Source organism: Zootoca vivipara, chromosome 3, assembly GCF_963506605.1.
Source record: "Zootoca vivipara chromosome 3, rZooViv1.1, whole genome shotgun sequence".
In the NCBI taxonomy this organism is placed as follows: Eukaryota; Metazoa; Chordata; class Lepidosauria; order Squamata; family Lacertidae; genus Zootoca; species Zootoca vivipara.
Window position 1 is genome coordinate 51,890,484 of NC_083278.1, and position 26,229 is coordinate 51,916,712.

General features: G+C 42.2%; 1 protein-coding gene across 4 annotated transcripts in view; it reads left to right on the plus strand.

Moving 5' to 3' along the window:
- Positions 1–22,619, plus strand: part of DCBLD1 (discoidin, CUB and LCCL domain containing 1) — a 31,224-nt gene extending 8,605 nt beyond the window's left edge. Inside the window, exons 2-15 of one of the 4 annotated variants that reach the window (XM_060272648.1) lie at positions 1,530–1,742; positions 4,210–4,344; positions 5,540–5,591; positions 6,381–6,453; positions 7,537–7,670; positions 8,785–8,825; positions 9,249–9,464; positions 12,140–12,264; positions 14,714–14,861; positions 14,974–15,090; positions 15,591–15,681; positions 17,622–17,671; positions 18,725–18,859; positions 20,066–22,619. In XM_060272648.1, the coding sequence (XP_060128631.1) occupies positions 1,530–1,742; positions 4,210–4,344; positions 5,540–5,591; positions 6,381–6,453; positions 7,537–7,670; positions 8,785–8,825; positions 9,249–9,464; positions 12,140–12,264; positions 14,714–14,861; positions 14,974–15,090; positions 15,591–15,681; positions 17,622–17,671; positions 18,725–18,859; positions 20,066–20,580 (2,045 nt within the window). In that variant the 3' untranslated portion in view covers positions 20,581–22,619. The remainder of the gene's footprint in view (positions 1–1,529; positions 1,743–4,209; positions 4,345–5,539; positions 5,592–6,380; positions 6,454–7,536; positions 7,671–8,784; positions 8,826–9,248; positions 9,465–12,139; positions 12,265–14,713; positions 14,862–14,973; positions 15,091–15,590; positions 15,682–17,621; positions 17,672–18,724; positions 18,860–20,065) is intronic. The other 3 variants (XM_035109163.2, XM_060272649.1, XM_035109165.2) reach the window with 3 other exon arrangements.
- The last annotated feature ends 3,610 nt before the right edge of the window (positions 22,620–26,229 follow it).

Consider the following 26,229-nt stretch of genomic DNA (forward strand, 5'->3'; position numbering starts at 1 on the left):
GTGCGGGCAGTATGACAATTCACCGTCATCCTGTTTTGGAATACAAAAGGGAACATCTGCCAGTAATGAAGCCCAAGGCTACATGTAGGTGGAGGAAAGAGGCTCCCAGCTTAGGCCGTTCACTGTTAATGTCAGGATCATTTCCTCATAACCATTTTCTTCTAGGCAAAAAAATATCCCATGGGTCAGAATGTAAGCACTGTATAGCACTCATGTAAAAACATGCCTTTGTGTAAACCAGACAGAGGTAATCCCACTTTCTTGTGTTTTCTGATTTTGTGTTGCGCTAGTGCAGAGGCCCAAGAACGTAATTCCTTCATGAGCAACCTCATAGGGTCACATGCTGGTGGTAGGTGGTTCTACATGAAAAAGTGGGTGGAGCAACAGAAGTGGTTGTGAGGAAAGGGGTGTGACCTGCACAGAGTCTCGAAGGCTGGATAGAGTGGCTTGGGGGAGTTGCATTTGGCCGCTGGATCTTAGGTTCCCTACCCTCTTCTAATGGAATGGAATTTCTGTGTGAGGAGGAAGAAGACAAGATCCCCTACTTTTCTCTACAAGGAGCATAGAGTTTTGTAGAGTCTGTGTGAAGACATTCTGTCTACTAGAGGGAGAGCAGTCACTTGGTGCAGATGAACATTTTACCACACCTTCTGCTGCTCACCTGCATTTGACCCTTCAACAAGATGAGGTGAACCTTCCTTTCCCTTTATCCTGATGATACAGGAGATCAGAGAGCTCACCCAAAAGATAGTCGAGTGACCTGGTTGAGCAAGAAGGTCTGTATTCCTGATTCTGCCCCACTGTAAGGCAGAACAGGAGCATTTAAATAAGTTCGGAACATGATGGGTTTCTATGGTAAACAGGAAGTGTGAGTCACAGAGAAATTTGGCAATTTCTAATTGGGGGCCCATGTACCTCCCCCCGTTCAGTCTGACCTGTTTCCAAGAGTTTATTGAGAACCTGCTTTAAAATTTAAAATGAAAAATAATAATAAGGAGGACTTACATATATACTCAAGTATAAGCCTACTTTTTCAGCACCAAAAATGTGCTGAAAAAGCCGCCCTTGGCTTATATTTGAGCGAAGCGGGCGGTGGTGGAGAAAGGCACAGGACCGGGGGTTCAGAGAAGCGCTGCACTGCGACTCTCCAAACCCCTGTCCTATGCTTGCTCTGTGCAAGGCAGCGGGGAGGAAGAAGCGGCAAGGAAGCGATCGTTCCTCGCCGCTTCTCCACCCCACCCCACCCCGCCGCTGACAGCTGGAAAAGGCATAGGGTGGTTTTTATTTTTATTTTTGAAATTTACCAGTAACTGCTGCATTTCCCACCCTCGGCTTATACTCGAGTCAATAAGTTTTCCCAGTTTTTTTGAGGTAAAATTAGGTGCTTCGGCTTATATTTGGGTCGGCTTATACTTGAGTATATACGGTACATTTTGAAAGAGCGTAGTGATTTGGAGTAGGTATGTGCCTATTGATGACAGCTTTGATGGTTTCTTGATCGCCCCCTTTCCTTTCTCTGTGCTCTCCAGGAGATGGATGTGGGCCTATTATAATCTATCAAGACAGTGGAACACTGGCGTCTAAGAACTATCCGGGGACCTACCCCAACTACACTACCTGTGAGAGGAGAATTCAGGTGCCTCAGGGGAAACGTCTGATCTTGAAAATTGGAGACTTGGATATTGAATCCCAGCAATGTGAATCTAACTATCTTAGCATCCACAGTTCTACAACAGTGCATGGTAGGTAACGATGTACCAGTAAGACTGGATTCATTAAAATACTTAGAGCTCTAATTAACTCTTTGTTGAGCAAAGTAAGAAAAGGTACCCTGAAACCAGTCCTATTTAAGATTTGTTCTTTGCACCCCATTGGATGCTCAAGACTGGAAGGGCACTTTCCCCACTCATCTAATGTGATTTGGTATGGTCATGCACGGGTGTTTAACATGTAGACATCCAGATGATGTGGGATTCCATTGCCATGTTGGATGGGGGTGTTGGAATTTGGAGGGCTACAGGTTAACTAGTCCTGTTTTAAGGTACTGCTGTTCAAGGTAATGTTTAAGGTGCTGTTGTTATATTGTTAAAAACTAATTTACAGATTGCCTTTCACTTAAGTTGCAATGTGTTTTATAGTACTATAATAAAAACAACCATAGATTTAATCAGATTTATTATTTATGGCATTGCTATACCTATTCCTGTGTTTTGTACTTAATTATTTAGAAGCTGGTTGCTTTTTCCATTATGTCTGTATTCTGTAGAGCAGAAGTGGGGGGGGGGGGGAGGTAGATGAAACTCTACTGTTTGATCTCTGAGTGATTCATAGTAGATCAACATGTGTTTCTGACTCCAAATTGTTTAACAATAACGACAAAATGACTCTTCCCTCCACCCTAAGTTATACTGGTGAAACGAAGAAGGCCAGGGGAAGGGAGCATATTTTTGTGTAGAACAATTGAGTTCAACCCTAGTACTCATAGTTCTCTAGTTCTTTGATTGGTGGATCTTGGAATTCTTTTAAAATGCAGTAGTAGATCCTGCAGGCATGATGTCTGCCCTCCCCTGCTCTAAAGCACCAAACAATATTTCCTGTTCCATCCCACTTGTTGTCGTTTTCTCTCAAGAGTCTACACACCCACACACACTTTTTTTAAAGGCCTTGAGACTTTCTGCTGACCTGTCTCTCTCTCATGGATTCATCTAGACTTTTAGCATAGGTTCTCATCGTCATTTGGACAGGTATGCTGCTTTGAAAGCCCCAGGCCAGTCAGCCGTAGATTGAGTCAGCAGTCTTAATTACATCTGAGCAATAGACAGGTCATTGAGAAACGTAAGCAAGAGACAGCAGAAATATATTTGTGGGAAAATAGTGTGAAGGCAAATCTTGTGTGCAAACATGGGAGTGGGTGGGAAGGTTGGGTGCAATCATCTCCAAATTATAAAACAGTATTCCCCCCCCCCCAGCTCGTGTGGCACACGGCATGACATATTTAAGTATTAACAGAAGTGATCTATCCTTGCTTGGCTAACAAATAATTTTTCCTCCCTATAGTTAAATTTGAAATCATTTGGTTAAGAAGCCCTATGTGGGGAGATGGATCTGATGGTTGAGGGTCAGTAAGGGGTTTCTGCACACTCTCACGAACCCCTCTCTATCTCCATCTAAGCAAGAAAAAGAAATTACCAGAGTTCAGTGTGGTGCTGACATATTTAAATGATGGCAAGAGTCCATCTGTGTTGGCTTTGTCTGTTTGCCAAACTACTCACCTGGTGGCAACGATGGTCTGGCTGTCATGCATCAGAGCTGGACTCAGTAGCACTTGTGCCATTTTATTTCCCCTGTGATGTACGACAAGTGGTAACTGATGGAATGTAGATAGCGTAGTGCGGTCAAGAGCTAAGCATCAGTCTTCATGTAATTTTTCCTCTTTTTTGTAAAATTGTATGGGGAACAGCCTAAAAGGGGGGGGGGAATCACTGTATTTCTAAGGGTTGTAAAATAGAGAGCATCAGCTTAATTTTTAAATTAAAAAATCAATTAATGAAATAATTTCAAATGTAATGCCTTTTTTGGCTGATTGGTTCTAAAGGTTAAATATAAAGGTGCTTTATAGCTAATAATTCATGTGAAAAAGTAGGACTGGTTCCAGATTGACTTCTAATAGATTGTTTCCCTAAATTTTGATGGGTAGATGGGAATCTTAAGAAAACAATATGATTTCTTTTTAAAAAATTAAGAATAAACAGTTAAGTATTCAAATATAGAATTATTTTTATATGCATTTATTACAATGTGCCATCTCAAGAAAAATGTGTTTCTTTTTTCCCTGTGTTGTGATTGCATTTAAAACTTGTACCTGGTGATGCTATCTTGCTGAGTATATGCAATATTCAGTTGCCTTTGATTGTTGTACTCTTTCTGTAATGGATTGCTGCACTTTAAGAATGCTGTGCTTCAAAGGCTAGGGAGCCCCAGCCGTCTACTAAGCTAAAACAATTTGAAATGTTAATGCCAGCTTTTATCTTCTACTGAACACAGAATTGCAAGAATTTGGTGGTCTGAGTAACTTCAAAGATTACAAACAAAAATCCATTAATTATGCACATGAATAGATGAATGCACCATACACAATGAATACATTTGTATGCTTTATTGTTTCTGGGCCACAAACATGATTTTAAATACTATTTGTTCCGCATTTAGGACCCTACTGTGGGAATGTGCCTGTCCCAGAAGAAATCATCTTAGATTCTAATGAAGCAACCATTCACTTTGAGAGCAGGTCCCATGTGTCTGGAAGAGGCTTCCTGTTGTCCTTTGCTAGTAGTGATCATCCAGGTAAAGTTCAATTCTGCACATCATCGTGGACTAATGATTTGGGGTTGGTGCCAGAGGGGCTCAGCCTGGCTACGTTCTATCCAGCCTCCCTCCCTCTCTCCCTGCCCCACTCTTCTGCCCTTTTCGGAGCAGATTTGTCAGGGATGAGTGTTAGTCTCTCACCCCACCATCTTACCTGGTTGCCTCTTTGCCTTGTCTGCCGTGGAAGTGGAAGGTAATACCCTGCCTGGTATTACCAGCAAATGTTTTAGAAAAGCACCTGACCTAGATGAATGTGCTTAAGTTTTCTAAGTAGTTCAAACTGGTTTAAGGGTTTGGCCCCTTAGCCAACTGCTTGACCTGCTTGTTTTCCCTCTAATAGAAATCAAGGTCTGGATGCTATTTCAATAATGTGATACTTCATCTGATAGATGGCACTGATGAAAGATGGTTCTTTCATGGACCTGAACATCTAAGTCAGGCATGTCAAACCTGCGGCCCTCCAGATGTTTTGGCCTACAACTCCCATGATCCCTAGCTAGCAGGACCAGTGGTTGAGGAAGATGGGAATTGTAGTCCAAAACATCTGGAGGGCCGCAGGTTTGACATGCCTGATAAGTGCATTGCCCCCATATAGAATTGGAAATCCTAATTTTGATCCCATTGGCTCACTTCTCATTGGTTAGACCTTATTATCCCTGATCGTCTTCTCCAGGTATTTGAGCACTAACAGATATAAACCAAGACTTCTCTTCAGACAAAGTTTTGATTCAGTTCCATAAAGAGAACTCTTTTTTTCATGGTAGTTGAGACACATCGCTCGGACTGAAATCTTTTTACTTCAGCCCTCTTGCCTTGGAACAAAATCCTCACTGTACAAAAATATTCCAAAAATGTCTGTTGGAATTCTTTCTACCACCCTCATTTGGCCATTGCTTCAGGATGTAGTAGGATGTGACTGATCTTCCAGTGAAGTTGTTCTGAGGGTAGATTATGTAACAATTGCTCCTGTGCAGAAGAAAATGTGTATCCAGATGAACGAATTGGGCAGGTGGGGGGGGGGGAGCCGGCAGCAGAAGGTCTCTGGCAGAAGGAAACACTGAAGAGGTGCTGTGGCTGCTGAGGGAGGTTTGAGAAAACAACAGTTCAGCTGGAATTGACTATCCACATCTTCTCTGTGTGATTCCCAAATAGCTTTTTTTAAAACCTTTTGCAGATCTAATCACATGTCTGGAGAGAGCAAACCACCACGTGGAAAATGAATTCAGGTAAATATAGGTTTTGGTGGCAATACACTCTGGTTGTCATCTTGCATCTTGCAATTAACATACTTACAGCTGTAGCTGGAGACAGTCCATGACCGTTTGTGTTGCGTTTGGAACCCTGTTGCCAACCACAGGAATGTGTTTTTCTGAAGCTATTCGGAGGTATCTAAATCTGTGATTATCTACTTATATGGGAGAGGCAGTGAAGTCTTCCTTGGAGAGAGACTTTGCATTCCAGAGTAATTAAGGAATGCCGCTTCAGACCACCGAACAGCCGTTATCTGTAGCATAACCAGTAATGCCATGGGAAATTAGGGCAGTGCTTTGGGTACTGAATACTCCTGTCTCGGGGGAGTTTGGGTTTTAAAGCTCTAAGCATCTTGCAGGATCAGGCTGGAGGATTGAAAGCTGATCATGTCTGTTTAAATTGTTTCTCGGTTCTCTTGAATAAATATCCTTGGCAGTGAGTTTAAAGAGTAATGGCATGTAAGCCAGTTGCTCAAGGTGTGAACAGCTTTGTGCAAAAATGTAGTTTTGCTGTGTTATCTTTCCTTCAATTACTATTGTTCCCTGAACATGTAAAATGGTAGAAGGAACTAAGCAGAACAAAATTCATTTCCATTGCTGTTTATGTGGCTACCTGTGCCTTTTAGAGCACATGAGTATGCTTGAATTTAGAAGAAGAAAAACCTTTATCTTTACAGTGTTTGCTTTACAAAGTGCGTGTGTGCGAGCATTGTACGTTACACCAGTCACAACTTCAAACAAGATCCTGTCTTTTCTCCATGGCAGCAGGTACTGTCCAGCTGGTTGCAGAGACATAGCAGGTGATATTTCTGGGAATATAGTGGAAGGCTACAGAGATGTAAGTACATGGGATAAAGGAAAGGTCTAGCGCAGCCTTCTCAAACCTCCTGCCCTCCAGATGTTTTGAACATCCCATCAACCCTGACTATGGGCCAGTCTAGCTGGGGCCAATGAAAGTTCTTGTCCAAAACTTTTGGTGGGCACCAGACTAGCGAACGCTGGTCTACAGAAAGGTAGAGATATGACAGCATTGCTTTCTAAAGAATTGTTTATTGCAGATGAGCACAACCTAAAAGTTTAATCTGGGCTCAAAGACCAGTAGAACAACCAGTTGTGCACAGTGAAGGTTAGTGCATTTTGCTGAAGACTTGAGAACTGGTAGAACTGGTAAATTATTCTTAGGTTACCTCAGTTCTTTGAAGATGTTGGCTAGAAAAGCATTTATTCTACCACTGTGCAATCATAATTAAGTACAAAGTACAGAATCAGAAAAGAATTGTGCATATTTGATCTGTCCAACAAGTATTATGGTGGTCAGCTGTTCTGTTAGTACTAACAGTGTTATAAATTACATGTGCATATGCATTTCATATGTGCACATTTCATGTGGGCTTGTAAACTCAGCCATTTATTTTTGTTCAGGTTGCAGTATAATAGGTATAGTTCTTCGGGTACAACTTCTTATTGTTGTTCAGTTTGCAAAATGGGGCATAGCTGATCTGCTTTTAATAGCAATAACCAAATTTAGGAACATTTCCCTCAGCCTTGCCCTCCATATAATATAATATCTTCAGCAAAACTACGAAGGCATGTTGTTTTATTCTTCTGCACGTATGATGTGGAAATGACACTCAGTTAATTATTTTCTGCGGAAGCATGTGTGCGGGAGGATTACTACACTGTAAAGTATTAACCTTAGAATATATTTGTCCAACAAGTAGATTTGTCTTAAGTCTCTTCAGCACGTTTTCACATTTAACTTAGGTAATTTAGCATACAGAAAATTGCTACTCCCTCTTGCTTTTTTTACTTGAATTTTTTTAGGGAGTTGCGTTTATTCGTTTTGTTTTATCATGTTGACTGTGAGTTTGTTTGAGTACTGAAATCTTGCCTTACTTTTCACTTGATTTCTGCTCCTAAGACTTCCTTATTGTGCAAATCTGCCATACACGCTGGAGTAATTGCAGACGAACTAGGTGGTCAGATTAGTGTGATTAAACTGAAAGGAACAAGCCGGTATCAAGGAATCCTAGCCAATGGCATCCTTTCTCAGGAGTAAGTATTGGTTGTGTTCATGCATAATGATGGCGTCTTTGCTTATTCAGCCATGATACACACAAGCCTTTTTCTTGCACACAGAGCTCTTTCACTCCTTCCTTTGTGTGAGTCGGAAACGCGCTTGTTAACAATTGTTGTGTCTGAACTATGTACTGAAATGGTCATGTTTGGAGCATCATATTTTCACTTAATCAACCAAGATGTGAACAGACATTGTGCATGCAGCTGCTTTCACCCTCCCTTCACATGAGTAGGCAAACAGACCAGGAACTCTTCCATTATCCATAATTTCCCTTTTGATCGAATTAGAAAAACAATGGGTGGTATCCAGTTAAAGTGAGCCATCTGCACAATGATACTTGCATGATCCATCCACTTGTACGATGCTACTTCATTCTGCCTTCTCCCTTTGTGTACCCCATAAATCTGTTCTAGGGGCTACCCCAACCCTCCAGAGCAGATTCGGGGAAGTTGTAGGCAAGGGGAGGGAGGAGAGGTGGAGGAGTTCAATTGCACAATTTATTTCATTTTAGGTACTGTTAATAGTTACAGGCGCTATCTATTCTCTTTGGGTGTTTTGAGTTAATAACCTGAGAGCTGTTTAGATTTAAAGTGCACTGAGTTATGCAGGCTTATGATAAAATTGCAACTGTATCCTTGGTCCACCCCCCCCACCCCCCGATATTCATATGGCTCCCAAAGTTCAGATATTGTACTAAAAAGCTCCAAAAACATGTAAGTTGCATGTCCCCTTCCCACAGAAAACTATGGGACGCATTCAAGCCAGAGTTCAATGTATTGAAGCCTCGTTGATTTCAAGTGGGGAGTTAAGCACAAGTCAACTGCTTCTTGTTATACTGTAATTAAATCCTGCTCTGTTTTGAGAAACCTCACAGCACCTTAGATGCTAATGGTCTGGTCATTGTTCCCCATGGTCATTGATGACCCATGACCAATCCCTGTACTGTATAGTACTTTAAAGTATTTATTTTGGTGCATCAAGTTGTAGGATCAAAAGGCAGGGTAAGAATAAAGCAGAGCTATTTCAGTTTAAAATTTCTTGTACATGAGTAGCTAATCAAAATGATAATGTCATCTCTTTTTCTTACAGTGGCTCTCTGTCAGATAAGCGGATTATTTTTAACTCAAATGGTAAGGCTTTTTTTTTTTTACATTATTAATGCATAATCCAGGAAAAGCCAAAGCACTCTCCAATTAAAATAAATACAATTTGGGGGCCGAATACAATTAACTACTTTATTTTGTTTGCTTGTTAACAGAGAATGTATATACCACTTACTTTACAGGAGATCTCCAAGTAGTTTACAAAGAACCCATCTAAAATATTCATTTAATAAAAAATGATGATAAAAGCAAATATTAAAAACAAGTTATTATAATATATTATTTCGTTTACAGGAGTTAGGCTAGGGTTCATGGGTGGGTAGAGAAATAAAGCATTTTCAGAAACTCTTAATGGTATTTTGGGGGGGAAATAATCAAGTCTTCTAGGTTGATGATTATAGTCATAGTTATCTGAAAATACACTTTCCTCCCATTTTTTCACTTTGGAAGGCTGCAATCAATCACTGAACCTAGAAGGACGAAATGCATCCGGTGGTCAGATCACTGCGTCATCATTCTGGGATGAAACCAATGACATTGGGGAGGTGGTTCCATGGTCTCCTGTTAGGGCCTGGCTCCAAGTCCAAGGGCCTTCCTGGGCAGCAAACCAGAGCAACCCTCGGCAGTGGCTAGAAATTGACCTGGGAGAAAGGAGACGAATAACAGGTCAGTTGTCTGTCATAGCAAGAGTGCGTCTCTTAAGTTAGATCTGAGTTTAGTGGTCGTTCAGTTATCGCTTGCATATGCTGCATACCCTGTGCAGCTTGCCTACTGTTCCTGTAAGCTAGATTTCCTCGAGTTTTGAGGTTTCAAATGGTACTCTGAGGAAGGGCTGTTTACAAATGTAATGTATCTATGTCTCGTAACACTGCAATAATTACATTCTGCCAAAAAACAACAACTAAGGGTTGTATCCAATGTTAATCCTACTTGGAGTAGACCTGTTGAAATTAATGTACATTGCTTACTTAGGACCATGAATTGTAATGAGTCTACTCTGAGTAAAATGTTGGTACTTACAATGTAAATGTTGGGACCCAGGTGGCGCTGTGGTTAAACCACTGAGCCTAGGGCTTGCTGATCAGAAGGTCGGCAGTTCGAATCCCTGTGACGGGGTGAGCTCCCGTTGCTTGGTCCCAGCTCCTGCCAACCTAGCAGTTCGAAAGCACGTCAAAATGCAAGTAGATAAATAGAAACCGCTACAGCGGGAAGGTAAACGGCATTTCCATGTGCTGCTCTGGTTTGCCAGAAGCGGCTTTGTCATGCTGGCCACATGACCTGGAAGCTATACGCCAGCTCCCTCGGCCAATAATGCGAGATGAGCGCGCAACCCCAGAGTCGGTCACGACTGGACCTAATGGTCAGGGGTCCCTTTACCTTTACCTTTCTACTTACAATGTAGAGTAGTTAAAACTAGCAAAGACCAATTTAAATACATGCCCGCCCCCAGAGGCCTTTAGGCCAAAGTTTACTGCCCACACAGCCGCAATTCAGGAGCAATATGCCTTTCCAGTAACAAAATGGGAAATGTTTTATGGTTCGATAAATTGCAGAAGGCCCAATGGGGCTGGGGTCCTCTTCTTATCAACAGCTAATAATCCTCTATCATTGAAATGTAGAAAGGAATTCCTCATACTTGCATCTTCTATCGTCTTTTTGGAATCTTGTTGTTGGTTATAATTTTGTTCTTCTAAAGCTTTTAGACAAACAAAACTAAATATATCTGAATCCTTTGCAGCTTCTGGGTTGTTAATGAGCCTCCATTCTTCTCATATATCCCACAATTTGATCTTATCAGGAGCACCTTAGATGTTTTCCCTTCCGCCTGCCATACTATGCTGGAAGTCTAGGGCTTGCTGTTCTTGTAAATAATAGCTTACGGCTGGGGGCAGGGGAGTAGGGCACCAGTTGCTGCACCCAGATAACAGGTTGCACAACTCTGGGAGAGAATTTATTTGCAGGGCCCTGATAAAGGACACGTAGTCCCATCCTGAAAAAGGTTCTGGAAACGCTTTGAAATTGTACTTTTGCCACTATTCACACAAAGAACCATGCTTACACAAATGCAGCCACATCTGCCCATGCCCTGCCTTACACACTCTCACAGGTGCCCCACCCCTCCCATTGTTCCACGACTCAAATCTTCTGCCGATACCCAACAACTAGAGACAGCATTCACCGTTACCATGATTGGTGGTGAGATTGTAGTTCTGTTCTGGATTTGATCAAACTATGCATTGTGTTTTTAATACATAAGCTGCAGGCTGCAGCTGTGCATGTGGTCTTTTCTTCTGTGCATAGGGGGTGACGTGGATTAGGATTAGGTTTAATCCTTTCCTCCTAACTGTGACGCTCCCCAAGACTCCCTCCCCCTTTCTCACACACACCTCCTAATAACACCAGTAGGGATCTTAAAGTTTCTTTTTTCAGTAGCTGCTGAAAGGGGTCTGAACCTTTTGGGGGGGAGGGTGGCATGGCTCTTTGTGCACTGCAGTCCTGTTTTGGATCGGGTTCCCTTGGATTGCCTTTGAGTAAGAAAAACCGCACACACAATTGCAGGCTAAGTGTTAAATGTAATTATAATTAGTGCCCCAATTTCAGATGAGCCATGGCACCCTTGGATATGGGGACACTTTCCACATTACAGAAACTCCTGTGTAATTAGCTGGAGGCCTGCTTTTTGTTTTATTTATTTTTTGGTGAGATCCCACTCAGCAGCTTAGTTGAAACTGATTCACCCGTCACATGGTAGCTATTCAGTGGTCAAAGAGGGGTGGGATGTTGGCCTCACTTCTACTCCGGAGGACCTATAACCATCCCACTTCTTCTATTGACATAACTGAGTCTGACCTAACCATCCCGTTTCCTTTTTGTCCCGTTTTTGCAACCGTTTCTTGAGTCCATGTTGCTGGCGTGCTTTTACAGTTTTGCTGGACAAATTGCCGACGCCAAGGAGGGTAGGGCAAGTCTGTTCAAATATTAATCAGTTTTCATTATCAGTTTGGTAGATTGTGGTGTGCTCACTAGAAACACTTGCCTGTAAAATAATTCCTGCGATCCAGAGCCTGTGCACGTGTGATGCTCCAGATGAGCTTCACAAGTGCAGGAGTGCCTTTCCCCTATGGCTATTGACAGTGGGAGAGCCCTAGCATGCACATCTGAGGATGCCTTTACAAATAATATAGTAGAAAGTGAAAGGTTTTTCAGGTGGTGACGTTTCTTGATTTTGCTGCAGATATAAATGAGTGATCGTTGTTTGAAGGAAATGCATGTTTATTTTACTATTATTAACCAGCACACCAAAACAGATCCCTTTTGTTTACTTTTTCTTTCATTACAAGGAATTAGAACCACAGGGTCCACAATGCTCAATTTTAACTATTACGTTAAGACGTTTATTGTCAACTATAAAAATAACAACTCAAAATGGAGGACTTACAAAGGAATCCTGAGCAATCAAGAAAAGGTAACTGGGGAAGCGGGGAGATAAAAGGGCAAGGGGGAAATGGTGGTTGCCGGGGGTGTGTGTGTGTGTGTTCCCCTCCAGCCCAACTTCCATCTTCTATCCTTTTCAGACAGCTGGAGCTATTGGATTGTTATACTCAAATCTCATTTACTCCAGTGGGTTTTCAGCACCCTCATTGCACACAGGGGCGCTGTCTAGGTTTGGTTGTGGCTTGGGCAATTTGCCCTGTCCCTTACATTCAGAAGGCTCCAGTCTAGTTTTGCCGTGGAGAAATGATTTCATTTGAAAACATTTGTAATGAAGCTAGAGATTCCTCTTCACTAGAGGAAGCTGGATGAGCAGTTTGGCAGGAAAAATATTATTTGGGCTATGAGAAGAAGCAGGACAGTGTACTAAAGTGCCCTCTTTGCCATTTTCTTTATAGATACAGTAAAATATGCTTTTGCATATACATACCCCCCCCACCCCATGGACAGAGCCTTCTTCCTGCTTCAAATTTCACTGTGGGGGAAGCAGATCGGATTACTGTATTTTCAGGGAGACCTACATGTGATGCAACAGCTTCTTGCCCCTCAAATCTTAGACTGTTATTTGCCCTCCAGTAGATAGCAATTTGTATTTTTAAAATCTTCACTCACAACCTATAGGTTGAGGGTGGGGAAGGGCTGCTTGTATTGTGAGCTGATTTTGCATATACTGTAACATTATTTGACAACTATTTTCTGTGAAAATATTGCTTTTTTCAAATCTATGTTTATAACTTTTAAGTGTTAGAAATCTTCCATTTTATTCCCCCTTCTCCCCTTGTCTTGAAAGCAGGCCTTTCTGGTTTTTAGCACAGGGCTGTAATTGCACAAGGATCTGATAAGATGTGGCAGGGTTATGTACAGAATATTCAGGCTGCAATCCCTGAACATACCTTACAAGAAACTAAGGGCCATTGAAAGCAGTGGGAATTACTTCCAAGGTTTGCTCTGTGATGGTGTGCACGACAAACATCTAAAGCACATCTGCCCCCACAAAGAATCCCGGGAACTGTAGTTTAAGGGTGCTGGGAATTGTAGCTCTGTCAAGGTGAAACTACAGTTCCCATGATTCTTTACAGGGGAGATGCACTTTAAATGTGGGGTGTGTTTTCAAGTGCACATCTACATTCCTATGCCCTTTTTCAGCTCCGTGAATCAGTCTAGAAGAGGTGTGGACTCCTGCTCATTTGACCTGCAATAGGAATTGGAGAAGCTCAGCCTTTTATCAGTAGGAGATTTAGACTTTATCAGAGAGTTTGCTTGCAGCTCAGTGAGAGAAATTTACTTTTTTGCCCCTAAATACAAAGGGCAAGTGAGAGATCGAATCTGGAGAAGTTATTATCTCCTACCATCATATACTTTAAATTGAACTGAAAAGCTTCATTTTGGGGTTTTTTTTTAAAATTATTATTACTAAGTTAGCTGCATTGCACAACATGGGAAATCCATCTGCTGCACAGATACTTCAAAAGCGCTGTATTCCACATTGTTGAATAAAAGTATGGGCTATCAACATATATTTGTAATTAATATTAGGCCTTCTGTGAAACCTTATACAACAAATTATAAAAAGAGAGGGTTTTTTAATGGTATTAATTTAAAAGAAGTAGTATGTTTATCTTGCTTTCCACTGGCAGTGCTGATAAGTACTGTCCTGTTGGAAGAAAATCTCAAGAACGCTTTGAGAAAAATAAAACGGCCATCTCCCCATCGCTCTGGCTTCTTTGGCAATTTCTCCTTCCCTTGCAGATCCCCGTGTGTCCCCACCCCCAGACAGTTCCAGAATTTCCCCTAACTCCCAGAAGTTGATCTTAGGGGAATGGGCAGACAGCAGGGGTGAGGAGGAATTTGCCAAAGATACTTGTTCTGCCAACAGAAGGCTCTGCTGGATCAAAGGGTCTTCTGTCCATGGTGTATTACCAGCTGGATACCATTCTTTGGTGGTGGTTACTTTTAAAATCTAAAAAGTGAAATGTGCTGCTCTTCCAACCCCAGAACACTGACGTTTCCAGTACTTAATTCCCTTTACTAGCAAAGTGGATGGGCCCATGCCAACCAGCAGGGCTGTGAAGCAGGATCACCCACAACAGACAGGGCATGGGGTACCTGCACACTTGGAGGGACACTGTGCAGGGGAGAAGGGTATTCTTTTGCACACGGCCATTCCACTCTTTATGAAGTGCGAGGAGGACTTGTTGCAGGAATGCAGTTTTAGAAACAGTTAAAGAGTGGCATTGATTAATGCTGCGTTGAGGAGAGGAAACAGGCACGAGTAAGTGGAGGGTGGCGGTCTTTCCCCGCCATCCCCCAGCGAATCAGCACAGGCTGTCGTTGATTTTTATCCTCTGTGATTTTCAGGGGAGGAGTTGTTGCTCATTGGCTTTAAACCAAATAATGTGGTTCATTTTCCTTTCAAACCGCAGGTATTCAAAGCCAACTCTAATCATGGAGACATAGTCCGAAATAATTTCATTCCCCCCATAGTAGCCCGCTACGTGAGAATTATTCCACAGAGCTGGAACAAAAGAATAGCTCTGAAGGTGGAGCTTATTGGTTGCCGCATAAACCAAGGTAAGCCGTTTTACCATTCAGGGGGGGGGGGGAGAGATGTTTGATTGGCAGCAGGATCTGAATGCCCTTCAAATGTGTTGAGGTTCACTTAGTTCCACCTTTTGTCTTGCAGTTAACAGCTCCCTTACACATCCGCTCTGGCAGAGACCAAGTCAAAGCACAGGTGTCTCGGTTAGAAAAGAAGACAGAACCATCACAGAGCCCATACCCTCAGAAGAAGACAGCTTAGGTAGGAAACACCTTCCCTAACCTTAATAGAGGGTGAAAGTCTTAGCACAACTCCTACCACAGACTGTGACAACTTTGCAGAAGCGATAATGCAAACCTATTTCTAAACTACCTTTTTGAATCCCAGTTTTCAAATGCCTGGGAACAAAATGTGATTCATTGGGGGTGAGGTTGGCAGAGCACATTCCTGTCTTTGCTACATGGTTATTACTTTATGGGGGCCAAATGACCAGAAACAGTGTCTTGTGCTCTGCATGCCGTGTTTCTCCGAAAATAAGCCATACCCCGAAAATAAGCCATAGTAGGTTAAACTGTACCATACTTAATAAAATAAATAAATAAGACATCCCCTGAAAATAAGCCGTGTTTTTTTTTAAGGAAAAATAAATATAAGACGGTGTCTTATTTTTGGAGAAACACGGTATGTAGTCTAGCCCTCAAGTTAGTTTATCAGCTGGGTTTTCAGTATATTGTAACTTTTTATCTTCATTTATTTTTAAGGACTGAAGCTTACTACTATAATCGTTCCAGTAGTAGCGGTGCTTTTGCTGTTCCTGATATCTGGAATTGGTATCTGTGCTGTTGTACGAAAGTATGTAACTCTCACTTTTCCCTCTTCAGAGTTGAAAAGCATAAAAATTCTTGTGGTGGTTTTTGGACACATAACAGCCTTTTCCTTAGCTGTTTAGTAGGTTAAAGAGTAACTGGCAGATTTACCAGCTACGATAACAGGAATACACCTGATGATTCCCTTCTGTGGTTTTACAGCAGAAGAGGGAAAATGCTATGACCTAAATCTATAACTGCATTTGCATTACTAATACGAAATCCCGAGCTTAATCACCGGCATTACAAATTCTGTCGCCTGGGCTTCCTCAAGTCCCCTCGGCAGCTCCCCATTGTGCTCCTGCTCGTCCAGTGAGCTCCTTCTCCCAGCTGATGTCCCCATGAATTGCAGGGAATGGGAAAGGGTGGCTGTCTTCCCGGAAGGAGTCTTCCAGCCTTTTATAGACAAGCGAGCTAAAATAGGAAGTTCCATGAAAAACAGCAGAAAGATTTCCACAATGATTCATTCCTCACCTGAGGGCTTTTCTGATCGGGAAAGAGATGACCTATGCAAAAGGCTCGTGGGCAGTGCACTTTCTTCCTCTCTGTTTCTCTCTGTCACTCTTTCCAGTAACCAGCTGCAAAGTCCAATCCCACCATTTAAATCTAAACATTGGCTCCCAGTACGTTTCCGAGCACAGTTCAAAGTGTTGGTGCTGACCTTTAAAGCCCTAAACGGCCTCGGTCCAGTATACTTGAAGGAGCGTCTCCACCTCCATCGTTCTGCCCAGACCCTGAGGTCCAGCACTGAGGGCCTTCTGGCGGTTCCCTCATTGTGAGAAGCCAAGTTGCAGGGAACTAGACAGAGGGCCTTCTTGGTAGTGGCGCCCGCCCTGTGGAACGCCCTCCCATCAGATGTCAAAGAGAAAAACAACTACCAGACTTTTAGAAGACATCTGAAGGCAGCCCTGTTTAGGGAGGCTTTTAATGTTTAATAGATCACTGTGTTTTATTTTTCTGTTGGAAGCTGCCCAGAGTGGCTGGGGAAACCCAGCCAGATGGGCAGGGTATAAATAAATTGTTGTTGTTGTTGTTGTTGTTGTTGTTGTTGTTGTTGTTGTTGTTTGTTATAAAACAATGAAGAACTACGAGACTGTCTTGTAGTTGCACCCCAAAGGAAAGCAATCCACTATTAGGGTGTTTTTGGATCAGTAGCTCATTGCTTTAAGTGCTTAAATACAACTTGCAATCCATTTAAGCCTGCATTTCTAAACATCCTTACTTAGGAATGAAATCGTAGTATGGTTGGTCTTTGTAGTTGGCCACCAGAAAAATAATGTTTCGCTAGTAATTTTAGGCACAGTCTGTAGATTCCGATGGCACCTGTCAGGGGCATTACCGAGTAATTAGAAAGATTTGGAGCACAAGCCCATGAAACAAATATGCCTACATTAATGCATATTTACATTATACAAATTTAGTCTGATTTTCAAAGGGGAATGAATTTACTCTGGCTCTTGCCATCATTCTATTTTATGTGGGTTGGTCTCTCTGCCCTACCTGGCAGGAATTTCTACTTAAGTATATATGGAAACTGAAAGAAGCCTTGTCCATTATCATATGTGTCTGTCTACCTGTCTGCCCCGCCCCACGCTCTCTCTCTCTCTCACTCACACACACACCTCCTTGCCCAACTCATTCAGCAAATCAGAATGGTGGGTGGGTGGGTCTCACCAGTATTCTGCTTTGCATTGTGCCTAGCTACCCTGTAAGCATTTTCTTAAGTTTTCAAAAGAGGCAGTAGATCCAGGGTTCAGCATAAAGACCCAGGTCTCCAGCTCCACGGGACACCCGGTGCCTCTAGTAGCAAAGTTGGGGAAGATCAGTTCCTGAAAATCTAGCCGAGCCAGTCAATAGGAGTTGATAGTCACTGGGTCAATGGAACTGACTCAATCCAAGTGCTATTGTTGCTGTTCTTCATTGTAGGAGAGGAAAGAAAGGAGGTGCTTATGGCTCATACAAGACTGGAAAACCAGGTAGGTAGTAAAAATCATGATTTTGGTCATCATCTGACAATAATGAGAGGGGAAAATGTTTATATAGTTGTAACAATATCTTTGTGTGCGGTGGGACTAATTCCCCTTAAAGTTCTTACACGCAAATAGCACAAGAACTTTTAATATATGTAATGGATGGGTGGAACTGGAGCAGTCATTGACAGCAGCTAGCGCCAGTTTCCTGTGCTTATTACTTCCTGATCCTTGGAATTGCTGTGGCTTAATCTGGATGGCTTGGTTCACACATCCATTATCCACGTCAATCTCTACCAGGGGATAACTTAATAGGAAAAGGGTTTTGTGGAACCATTTTCATTAGAAGTTTTGGATCATTGTTTTTTGATATCACACTCTTGTTCCCTTCTCCCTTGCGGGCCCACGGTTGAAATTCAACAGTGCACTGCTGTTGAGATGGGTTGTTGGGGAGGGAGATCCAAAAATGATCAGCAAAGCAGCTGATTTAAAATTAAGTGTGTTCATGACTCCAAGAGAACGTCCTGATGATAAATTGCTGGGATCTGAGAGTCCCTTGTGTGACCATACTAGATGAGCTTCTGCTGATTTTTTTCACACACACACACACACACACACACACACACACACACACACACACTGCAGCTCTCACCCCCAATATCTCCCTTCATTCCAACTCTCAAGGGTGACTTGTGAGGAACACAAGCAGCTGCAGGATGGAAGGGAAGATAGTTGTCAGGATTCAGCCCTATGTGGTCTGCATAGATGGACTGATCTCTGCTAATGGAAGGTTCTTCTAACCCAGGCATCTCCAAACTGCGGCCCTCCAGATGTTTTGACCTATAACTCCCACAATCCCTATCTAACAGGACCAGTGGTCAGGGATGTTGGGAATTGTAGTCCAAAACATCTGGAGGGCCGAAGTTTGAGGATGCCTGTAAGTCTATTACAAGTCACCCTTTCCAAAACACACTCTGAATCAATTAGAAACTTAGTTTAATTTTTTGTGCATGCAATGTTTTATATTGGATCACATTTGAGATTTTTTAACATTATTAGGACTTGAACTTCTAGGTTTCTGGAAACAAATCAAACAACCCTTTGTCAGACATCAGTCTACTGAATTCACCATCAGTTATAATAATGAAAAGGATACGCCACAAAAGCTAGATCTCGTCACAAGAGAGATGGCAGGTAACTTCACTGTCTTCTGAAAACAATCCCTATGTAGCACGTAAGAAACGTAGAGAATAGTTTGCACATCCGTAAGGAGAACTTGGCTGTTCTTTGGCAGAATAGAACTTTTACCATTTTTTATTTATCATATTTCTATTATTGCCCTGACAGTGTGTTCACATAAACCTGTTAGCATGCTTCTTCCAGATACCTGTAGAGTAATGCCTTTGGCATTCCAACATTCTTCCTCATCAGGTTACCCATGTGCGATATAAAAAATGTTAAGAAGTGATTGCTCAGTCAGGCCCCTCTAGCCCAGCATCCCATTCTCACAGCGGCCAATCAGATGCCTTTGCAAAACCTGCAAGCTGGACATGAGGACTTTGCCTGACTGTCTATGATTCCTAGCAATGGCTATCCAGAGGCATACTGCCTCTAACAGTGGGGACAGAATATAGCTATCATGACTAGTAGCTTTTCTGAGTTTAGCTGTAACTTGTGGTACCATCTTTTTAGATAGGATGGTGGATAAATTTGACAATTGTGTGCATGTTTTATTACTTAGTAACTCTAACATTAGAGTGCACATTTTTTTCTTTCTGTTGCACATGGCTCATGTAAGCTTGTATAATCAATAACTGTTTTTGACCTTTGATAGACTGAAGGCTGGGTTTGTCGGTAGAGCGAGAAGGATGGTTTGATCTTGTGGCGGGAAGGCAGGGGGAAACCAAATGGTCTCTAATAAAATTTGTGCACGGGGGCAGGAGTACTCCAAGGAAAATCTTACGATCCTTATAAATATTTATTGCTTGTAGCCATAGACCATTGCAAATAATGAATTTAAAATGCCCGTTGACACAAACATAAAACATGAGCCAGTATACTTCCTATTTGTTATTGTCTTGAAGTTAAAATACATCTGTGTAGCATCCTGGAAATGTGCTTAATTTTAGCTTATTCAAGGTAATTAATTGCCTTGACAGTCCACCAACATTTGATTCAAAGTACTTGCTTTAATTTTCTTTGCTGCAGTAGGGGAGTAATGTGACTTGGTCAGATGACTCAGGGAGAACAGAAAAAATAACTGTCTCCTATAGGCACAATAACAGTTTCTTTCTGGGAGAAGGCAAATAATATAGCAGATTGCTCAGCACAAATTAAAGTGGCATCCAGTATTTGGTGTGATCTGAGATTCTGATGTGCTTCTTTCTGTTTCCCATCTAGATTATCAACAGCCTCTCATGATAGGAACTGGGACAGTAACCCGAAAGGGATCCACTTTCAGACCCATGGATACAGAGAATGAGAAAAAAGGTAGCACCGAGACTGGGAACCATTACCATTGCCCACAGAGAGCAAATCGGCATGATTATGCACTGCCTTTGACCAACCACGAGCCTGAATACGCCACTCCTATTATAGAGCGACACGTAGGAAGAGAAAACACTTTTCCTTCAGAGAGCTGCTATAACATTCCTACTGCTGCTGCTGCACATAAATGTCCCCTTTCCACAGGCACTTTCACTGCCTTGTGCCAGACTGAAACGGGGAGTGAAGATTATCAAACACCGCAAAGTCAGAAGGAGTATGATAAGCCAAAAATGAAAGCCTTGCCCACACTTGACTACAATACTGGCTATCAGAAGCCCCAAACCAGTTTATTGACAGATGAGGGCTATTCGACACCCAGATACTGCCTAAAACCAGTAAATCAGACTGCAATGACTGCTCTCCTGTAACCTTAAGGACCAGCGGAAACTCACTGCCCTAATGTTTAAAGCACTGGATTAGATTCAGAGCAAAACAAAATTTGCTCTTGGCTGAGGAGTGAAAGTTGTTTGTTGCTGCCTTTGTGGTAAAGTCTTCAGGCAGTCGATTCTCTGCAGCTGTGATATTGGTGCTACACTCTAACATTGTGCAATGTGTACATACATTTTTAATTTAATAAAAATAACTTAAACTTTTAGTCCGTTTTGTCCTGTGTGGGCTGGGGGCTGTCAGTGAGAAGAACAGGTCGCTGCACTGATTTCTAGACAAGGTGGGACAGTGTCCTAACAAAACAAAGCACGGCGTTGGGTTGTTTTCCTGTTGGTAGTTGTGCTAACTAGTTCTGGCATGTTACACAGAAGTGGGAGCTAATTAAATTTAAAAGCTAATTTCCTCGGGTCATGCTGCAGAACCCCCTGCTTTGAACAGTTTTAACTGTGTGGATAAATCCGTACTTGTTCTGGGCAAAATAATTTTTTGAAAAAATGAGGGATGGTGCATGGTATTGTGATGAGAAGTGATGCTAGTCAATTACCACTGAGAAATAGCGGGCTCTTCTGTTTCATGGATTTAACTGTGCCTGTAAATGGTCCATTCTTTAGCCCCAGATTAGGACAAGGGAAAATACCAGGACTAGAACACAGAGCTCAGTCTCTGCCACAGCCCTAAATATGCACCTCTTCTCCACCATAAATTGCTAATACAAAAACGGCATAGTTGAGATCAGGCAGCCAGTAGGTTTCTAGAAGTAATTTTTCAAACTCCCCTCTAGTTTCATAATAGCATCTTCTGAAGAATTTCTAGGCTAGCAGTACATATACTGCCCACTCTGCAGTAAGCCCCACCACATACTGTGGATATTATAGTAGCACACACAACCTAAGCCTAGCAGTAGTAGTTTGCTTTGGGTCTGCCATCTCATTAAAAAAGGGCTCTGCAAGTTGCATTTGGAAATATCTTTTGCTAGTTTACTCGCAGATGCTTAGATATTTCAAATGCATTGTTCACAGGCTCCTTGTGGCAGCTTTGTGTTAAAAAGGTTTTTTGTGACTTTGTCTTAAGGGTTTCTTTATTTAAAAAAAAGGCAGGAAAAATGAACTGGAATAGCTGTAAGGATCTCTGCTATACTGTTATACTGACTTCCCCAACTGGTTCTCAGGACTTTCCCCAGGCCACCACCCACTTCCCAAGCCACATACCTTGCTCTGTGCCCTTTTCCCGTGCTTTCACCTGGCTGGAATGAGTCCTTGAGCTCTGATGATGCTTCATTCTTGCTTAGATGGGGGATGGAGAGATGTGTGTAGCCCACTGGACAAAATTAAGAGTTCTGTCTGCTGCCTCGCCCCCTTTTTCCTCTGGCCCTGCCCACTACTGGTATGCAACCCATGGAAGGTTGCTAAGGACAGCAGGTAGCCCTCAGGTTCCCCCATCCCTCACCTGGCCCCTTCCTGTCTTTCCTAGCTCTGTTGTCCAAGATTCTCTAGGGACCAGTTCATGCATATCTTTCCTACAAAGCTGCCAAGTGTACAGCTGATGGAACAGACCCTTGCATAATTTTCACACATTATGGTATTCCTATCCCTTTTGCATATTTTTCTTCCCCTACAGCAGTACACTTCTCTGCTGGGAGAAATACTCTGCTAGGGTGAAGCAGCCCCCCTAAGTGGATAGGTCAAGGATTGAATCTAGAACCTTGTACATGGAAAGCATTTGCTTTTTCATTTACATTGTGGCCCCTGACTTCCTTCCTGTGCAGTCGAGGAACCATGTGTTTTCTGGGAGCCAGGCTTTCAAATAAAATGTAATGCCAAGGCTTTCAGCTCTCTTGATAAGATCACTCCTTCTACTGAGTGCAAATCCTGGTATTGCAATAGCAGGGTTTCTGGTACAGCTGGCCTTGGCAGAGTCCTAGTCAAAGCAAAGCTAGGGAGGCAGATAAGAGAAGACTGCAGCCAAAACAGCTTGGCTGAGAGCAGGCATTAGAGGTTGTGGTGAGACTCCTAACCATGTGTGGAGTTATTCGTATTAGTATCTATGTATGTATGTATTTATTTATTTATTTATTTATCCATCCCCTGTCTTCTTCCCTGACAGAGACTCATTATCAAAACCCAGGAGTTTGTAAAAAGCTTCGATTTTAAACACCGCCACCAAATGCTTCTAAGTCTTCACTCATTTAATGCATTGCTCCATTGTTTTGCAAATAGGGAACGATAGCAGTTTGCTTTCCTCTTAAATGAATTCTGTATGTCTCTGGTTTCCACAAGAGGGCTCAGGCCGTACAAAAGTTATTTGAAGGAAGACAGGACTACACCTCACAAATACATAATAATTATTATTTAGATTCATCCAGATTTGCTCATCTTCATTTTTGATTTTTAATTAATCTACCACTATGTCTGTAAGGTGTTTAAGAGGAGCTTACAGTATTATCTGGTCTTAAAGTGTGTTGGTGTTTGGCTCACACTTGAGAGTTCATGTAGCAACGAGGCATTTGTGAGTATAATAGCACACATAGCTTTCCCCTCAATCTTTGGGTGGAATCTGATCCAGGGCAGTAATGACCAAACATAATTAGCTACAGAGAGTTTGTTTATTGATCTAAATGTAATGACCTGATGGTTCACATTCCAATTTTTATGGACAGTCTCAGCAAAATGCAGCTGTACTCTGAAAAGGAACCTATAAAGGGCAGCGCTACACTTTAGCATGGCTTCCACCATCCTCCCTGCTGAGATCAACCAGGGTAACTGGTTGCAAGTATGAAGGCAGGCGAAGTTGGCCATTCGCCCAAATGGACCTGCCGCCGCCACCAAACAGGCTCTCAGTTGAAAACCAATGATCACTACCCACAGCTCCTGAAGGCTCTACAAGGCAAATTCATGAGCATTTGCTTGCAAGTTCTGCAAGGACAAGAAAAGAAATCAGATAAGTTTGAGTTGTGATGGGGTGGGGTGGAGATGCCAAAGTTCTGGATGCAGCCATGTCACCTACTGTTTTATAGTTTAGAATAGCTTAGACACCACTCATTTTCCTATCCTGCTAAAGCTTGTGTTTTCTAACTTGAAACAAGATCTGCAGGACAACACCACATACAGAAGCTGCAGTGTGTCTCATGCCTGCTCATTCTTTCACAGAGGAATTATATATTCATATCTCTCAACTGCTCACTAACGGCAGAATGCACTGCATCTTTATAAAAGCATTTGCTCTCTACCACCTTATCTGTGCTCGCAAGCAAATGTAGGAGGCAGCAGGATAATATTGGGGGGGGGTCTGGGTGACCTTTGGATTACAGTCCTGCTGACTATTGTGTGATCACTTTGCCAACAGTTTCCCAGATTGGTTTCCTCTGAGTTTGGGAACCGAGTCTTGCCAAGAGCCAGAATTCATAAGCCTGCAGCAGCTTTCAGAAGTGACAACCCTCTGTCTTCAGAGAAATTGTGTGTGCTTGAAAGATGTGCATTATTCAAGCTCCCTGTTATTTTTTAAAAAAAGGAAAATAAGGTATCGTGTGGGTGGGCAGCAACATCACACCACATCAGGCAAACTTTCAGATAAACTATCCTAGAACTGTAAAACTTCATGCAAAACCTTACAGTGACAAAACTAGTGCAGTCCAGGAACATTTCAAGAAACTCATAAATGATTTCTGAATTATGATTCTGTAGTCAGTGAGAGTCTCATTTTTTCAGATGGCACTAAAGTGACAGCAGTGTAGAATCAGGCAACATATATCTCCTTGTTTTAGAATGCTGCTGGTTTTATTGGTCTTTTTTGATAAATATTGTGCACCATTTTATGTAAACCGATTAGGGATTTGTCATTTTCCATTCAGACACGTGAAGGTTACGAACAAATGTTTGTGCTCTCCATTCCTGCTGGTAGCCGAAATGTAAGAAAGAAGACACCAGCAAATATCATAAGCAGATCTTCTTTAAGACAGCTTTTCTCATTTATGGCTAAGCTGTTTATCCTTAAGTGACACCATCTGTTCCCATTGTCAGTTTTGTGAAGTGTGAATTGAAGAGATACTGTAAACTAAGTGTAGCACATGTAAACGCCATACTGAGCTGAGAAACATAGGAAGAACAGAAATGAAAACTTGATAATTTTCATTTTATTGTAGACAATTATTCTGCTTAATACTCAGGTCTCCTATCTGGCCATTCAGAAAGATAGGGAGATTTATGCACAGTAGTGCTAAATCCATCACATATTGCAAAAAACATTGAAAGTTTTATAAATCTGTCACTATTACACTCATTGTAATATGACAAAGAATAGTAAAGAAGTATTTTCAACCTAAAGTTACAATCTAGTTAGACTGAATAATTTTGATTTATGGCAGTGCAGCTCTTACTTCAATGGGACAAACAGTCAGCCACGTAGCTGTGGTATTTATTGTATTCAAAACCCTTCCTCTACACCAAAGCCCAGCAAGCAACAACAACAAAAACACTATTCAATCAGCATTACAGTGGTTATTGAACCACTTGCCTTCCATAGCTTATTTTGAAGCCCAAATGAGGTCACAGGAAAGCAGATAGGATTGTCTCACGCCTGTTTTGATATATCCCAGAACAGACACAGCTACGCATGCTTCCAAAGCAATCTCTAGCCTTGGATAACAAAGGAAGTAGATGCAGCAGCCAATGTTTTTACTATATACCCCACTTCCGCAGACATTACAGCAGGATGGTACACAGCATCAAAACACAATGCTACTGTAATCAGTTAAAGGTACAAGAACATAACGAGAAAAACTTGGTGGCAACAAAATGCACCAGTAAGGTTTTTAAAAGATGTCTGAAAGAATTCTAGGAGCTGTGTTTCTCCCCTCAAAGAACTACCATTTCCAGCACCCGTAACAAACTACAGCTCCCAGGGGTGTGTGGGGAGCCATATGCTTTAAATGTATGGTACGTACGCAGCCAGTCTCGTACTTCCACCGGCAAATTGAGATTTCTAACGCTCACTTCTGGTTGTTGGACCCTTATGTTTGTTTGTTGTTCTGCTGCATCAGCGCCTCTCCAACAGGTCTGCTTTTCAAGGCTATCTTTTTTTCGCTGCTGGGAGGCCCTGCTTAGCATCCTGTTGCCAAGTGGGATCTATTCTGTGGTGACTTCAGAGACGGTCTTCTCTGGATTGGCTCCCTCCTTATGGAATGCTCTCCCCTCTGAGCTCTGATTGGCACCTTCTCCTTTTGTCTTTCAGGGCCAGCTGAAAACATGGTGCTCCCCCCCCCTCAGGCTTTTGTAGGATGCTAGCTGTCGTTACCAGGTAATTTTAACGGGTTGCTGTAGTTATGTGCCTTATCTGTTCTTGTTTTATATTATGATGGATGTTCTTTTCAAATTACATTAGCGTACCATGCCCCGGATCGCTTGTGATGAAAGGCAGGTTGAAAATATATTACATAAGCACTGTGAGAAGCTAAGACTGCGAAGTACTTTGGATCCCACTCAAGGACTTAACACACTTTTTCGTAGAGTTTTCCAAGAAGGAAATCTGAAGCATTTGCTGCCACCTTCTGACATTTGTTAAAAATAGACACAGGCTTTGAATTTCCTGGAATTCAAAGCTACATGAGAAATGGGGAAAGGTTCAAAACGAAAACC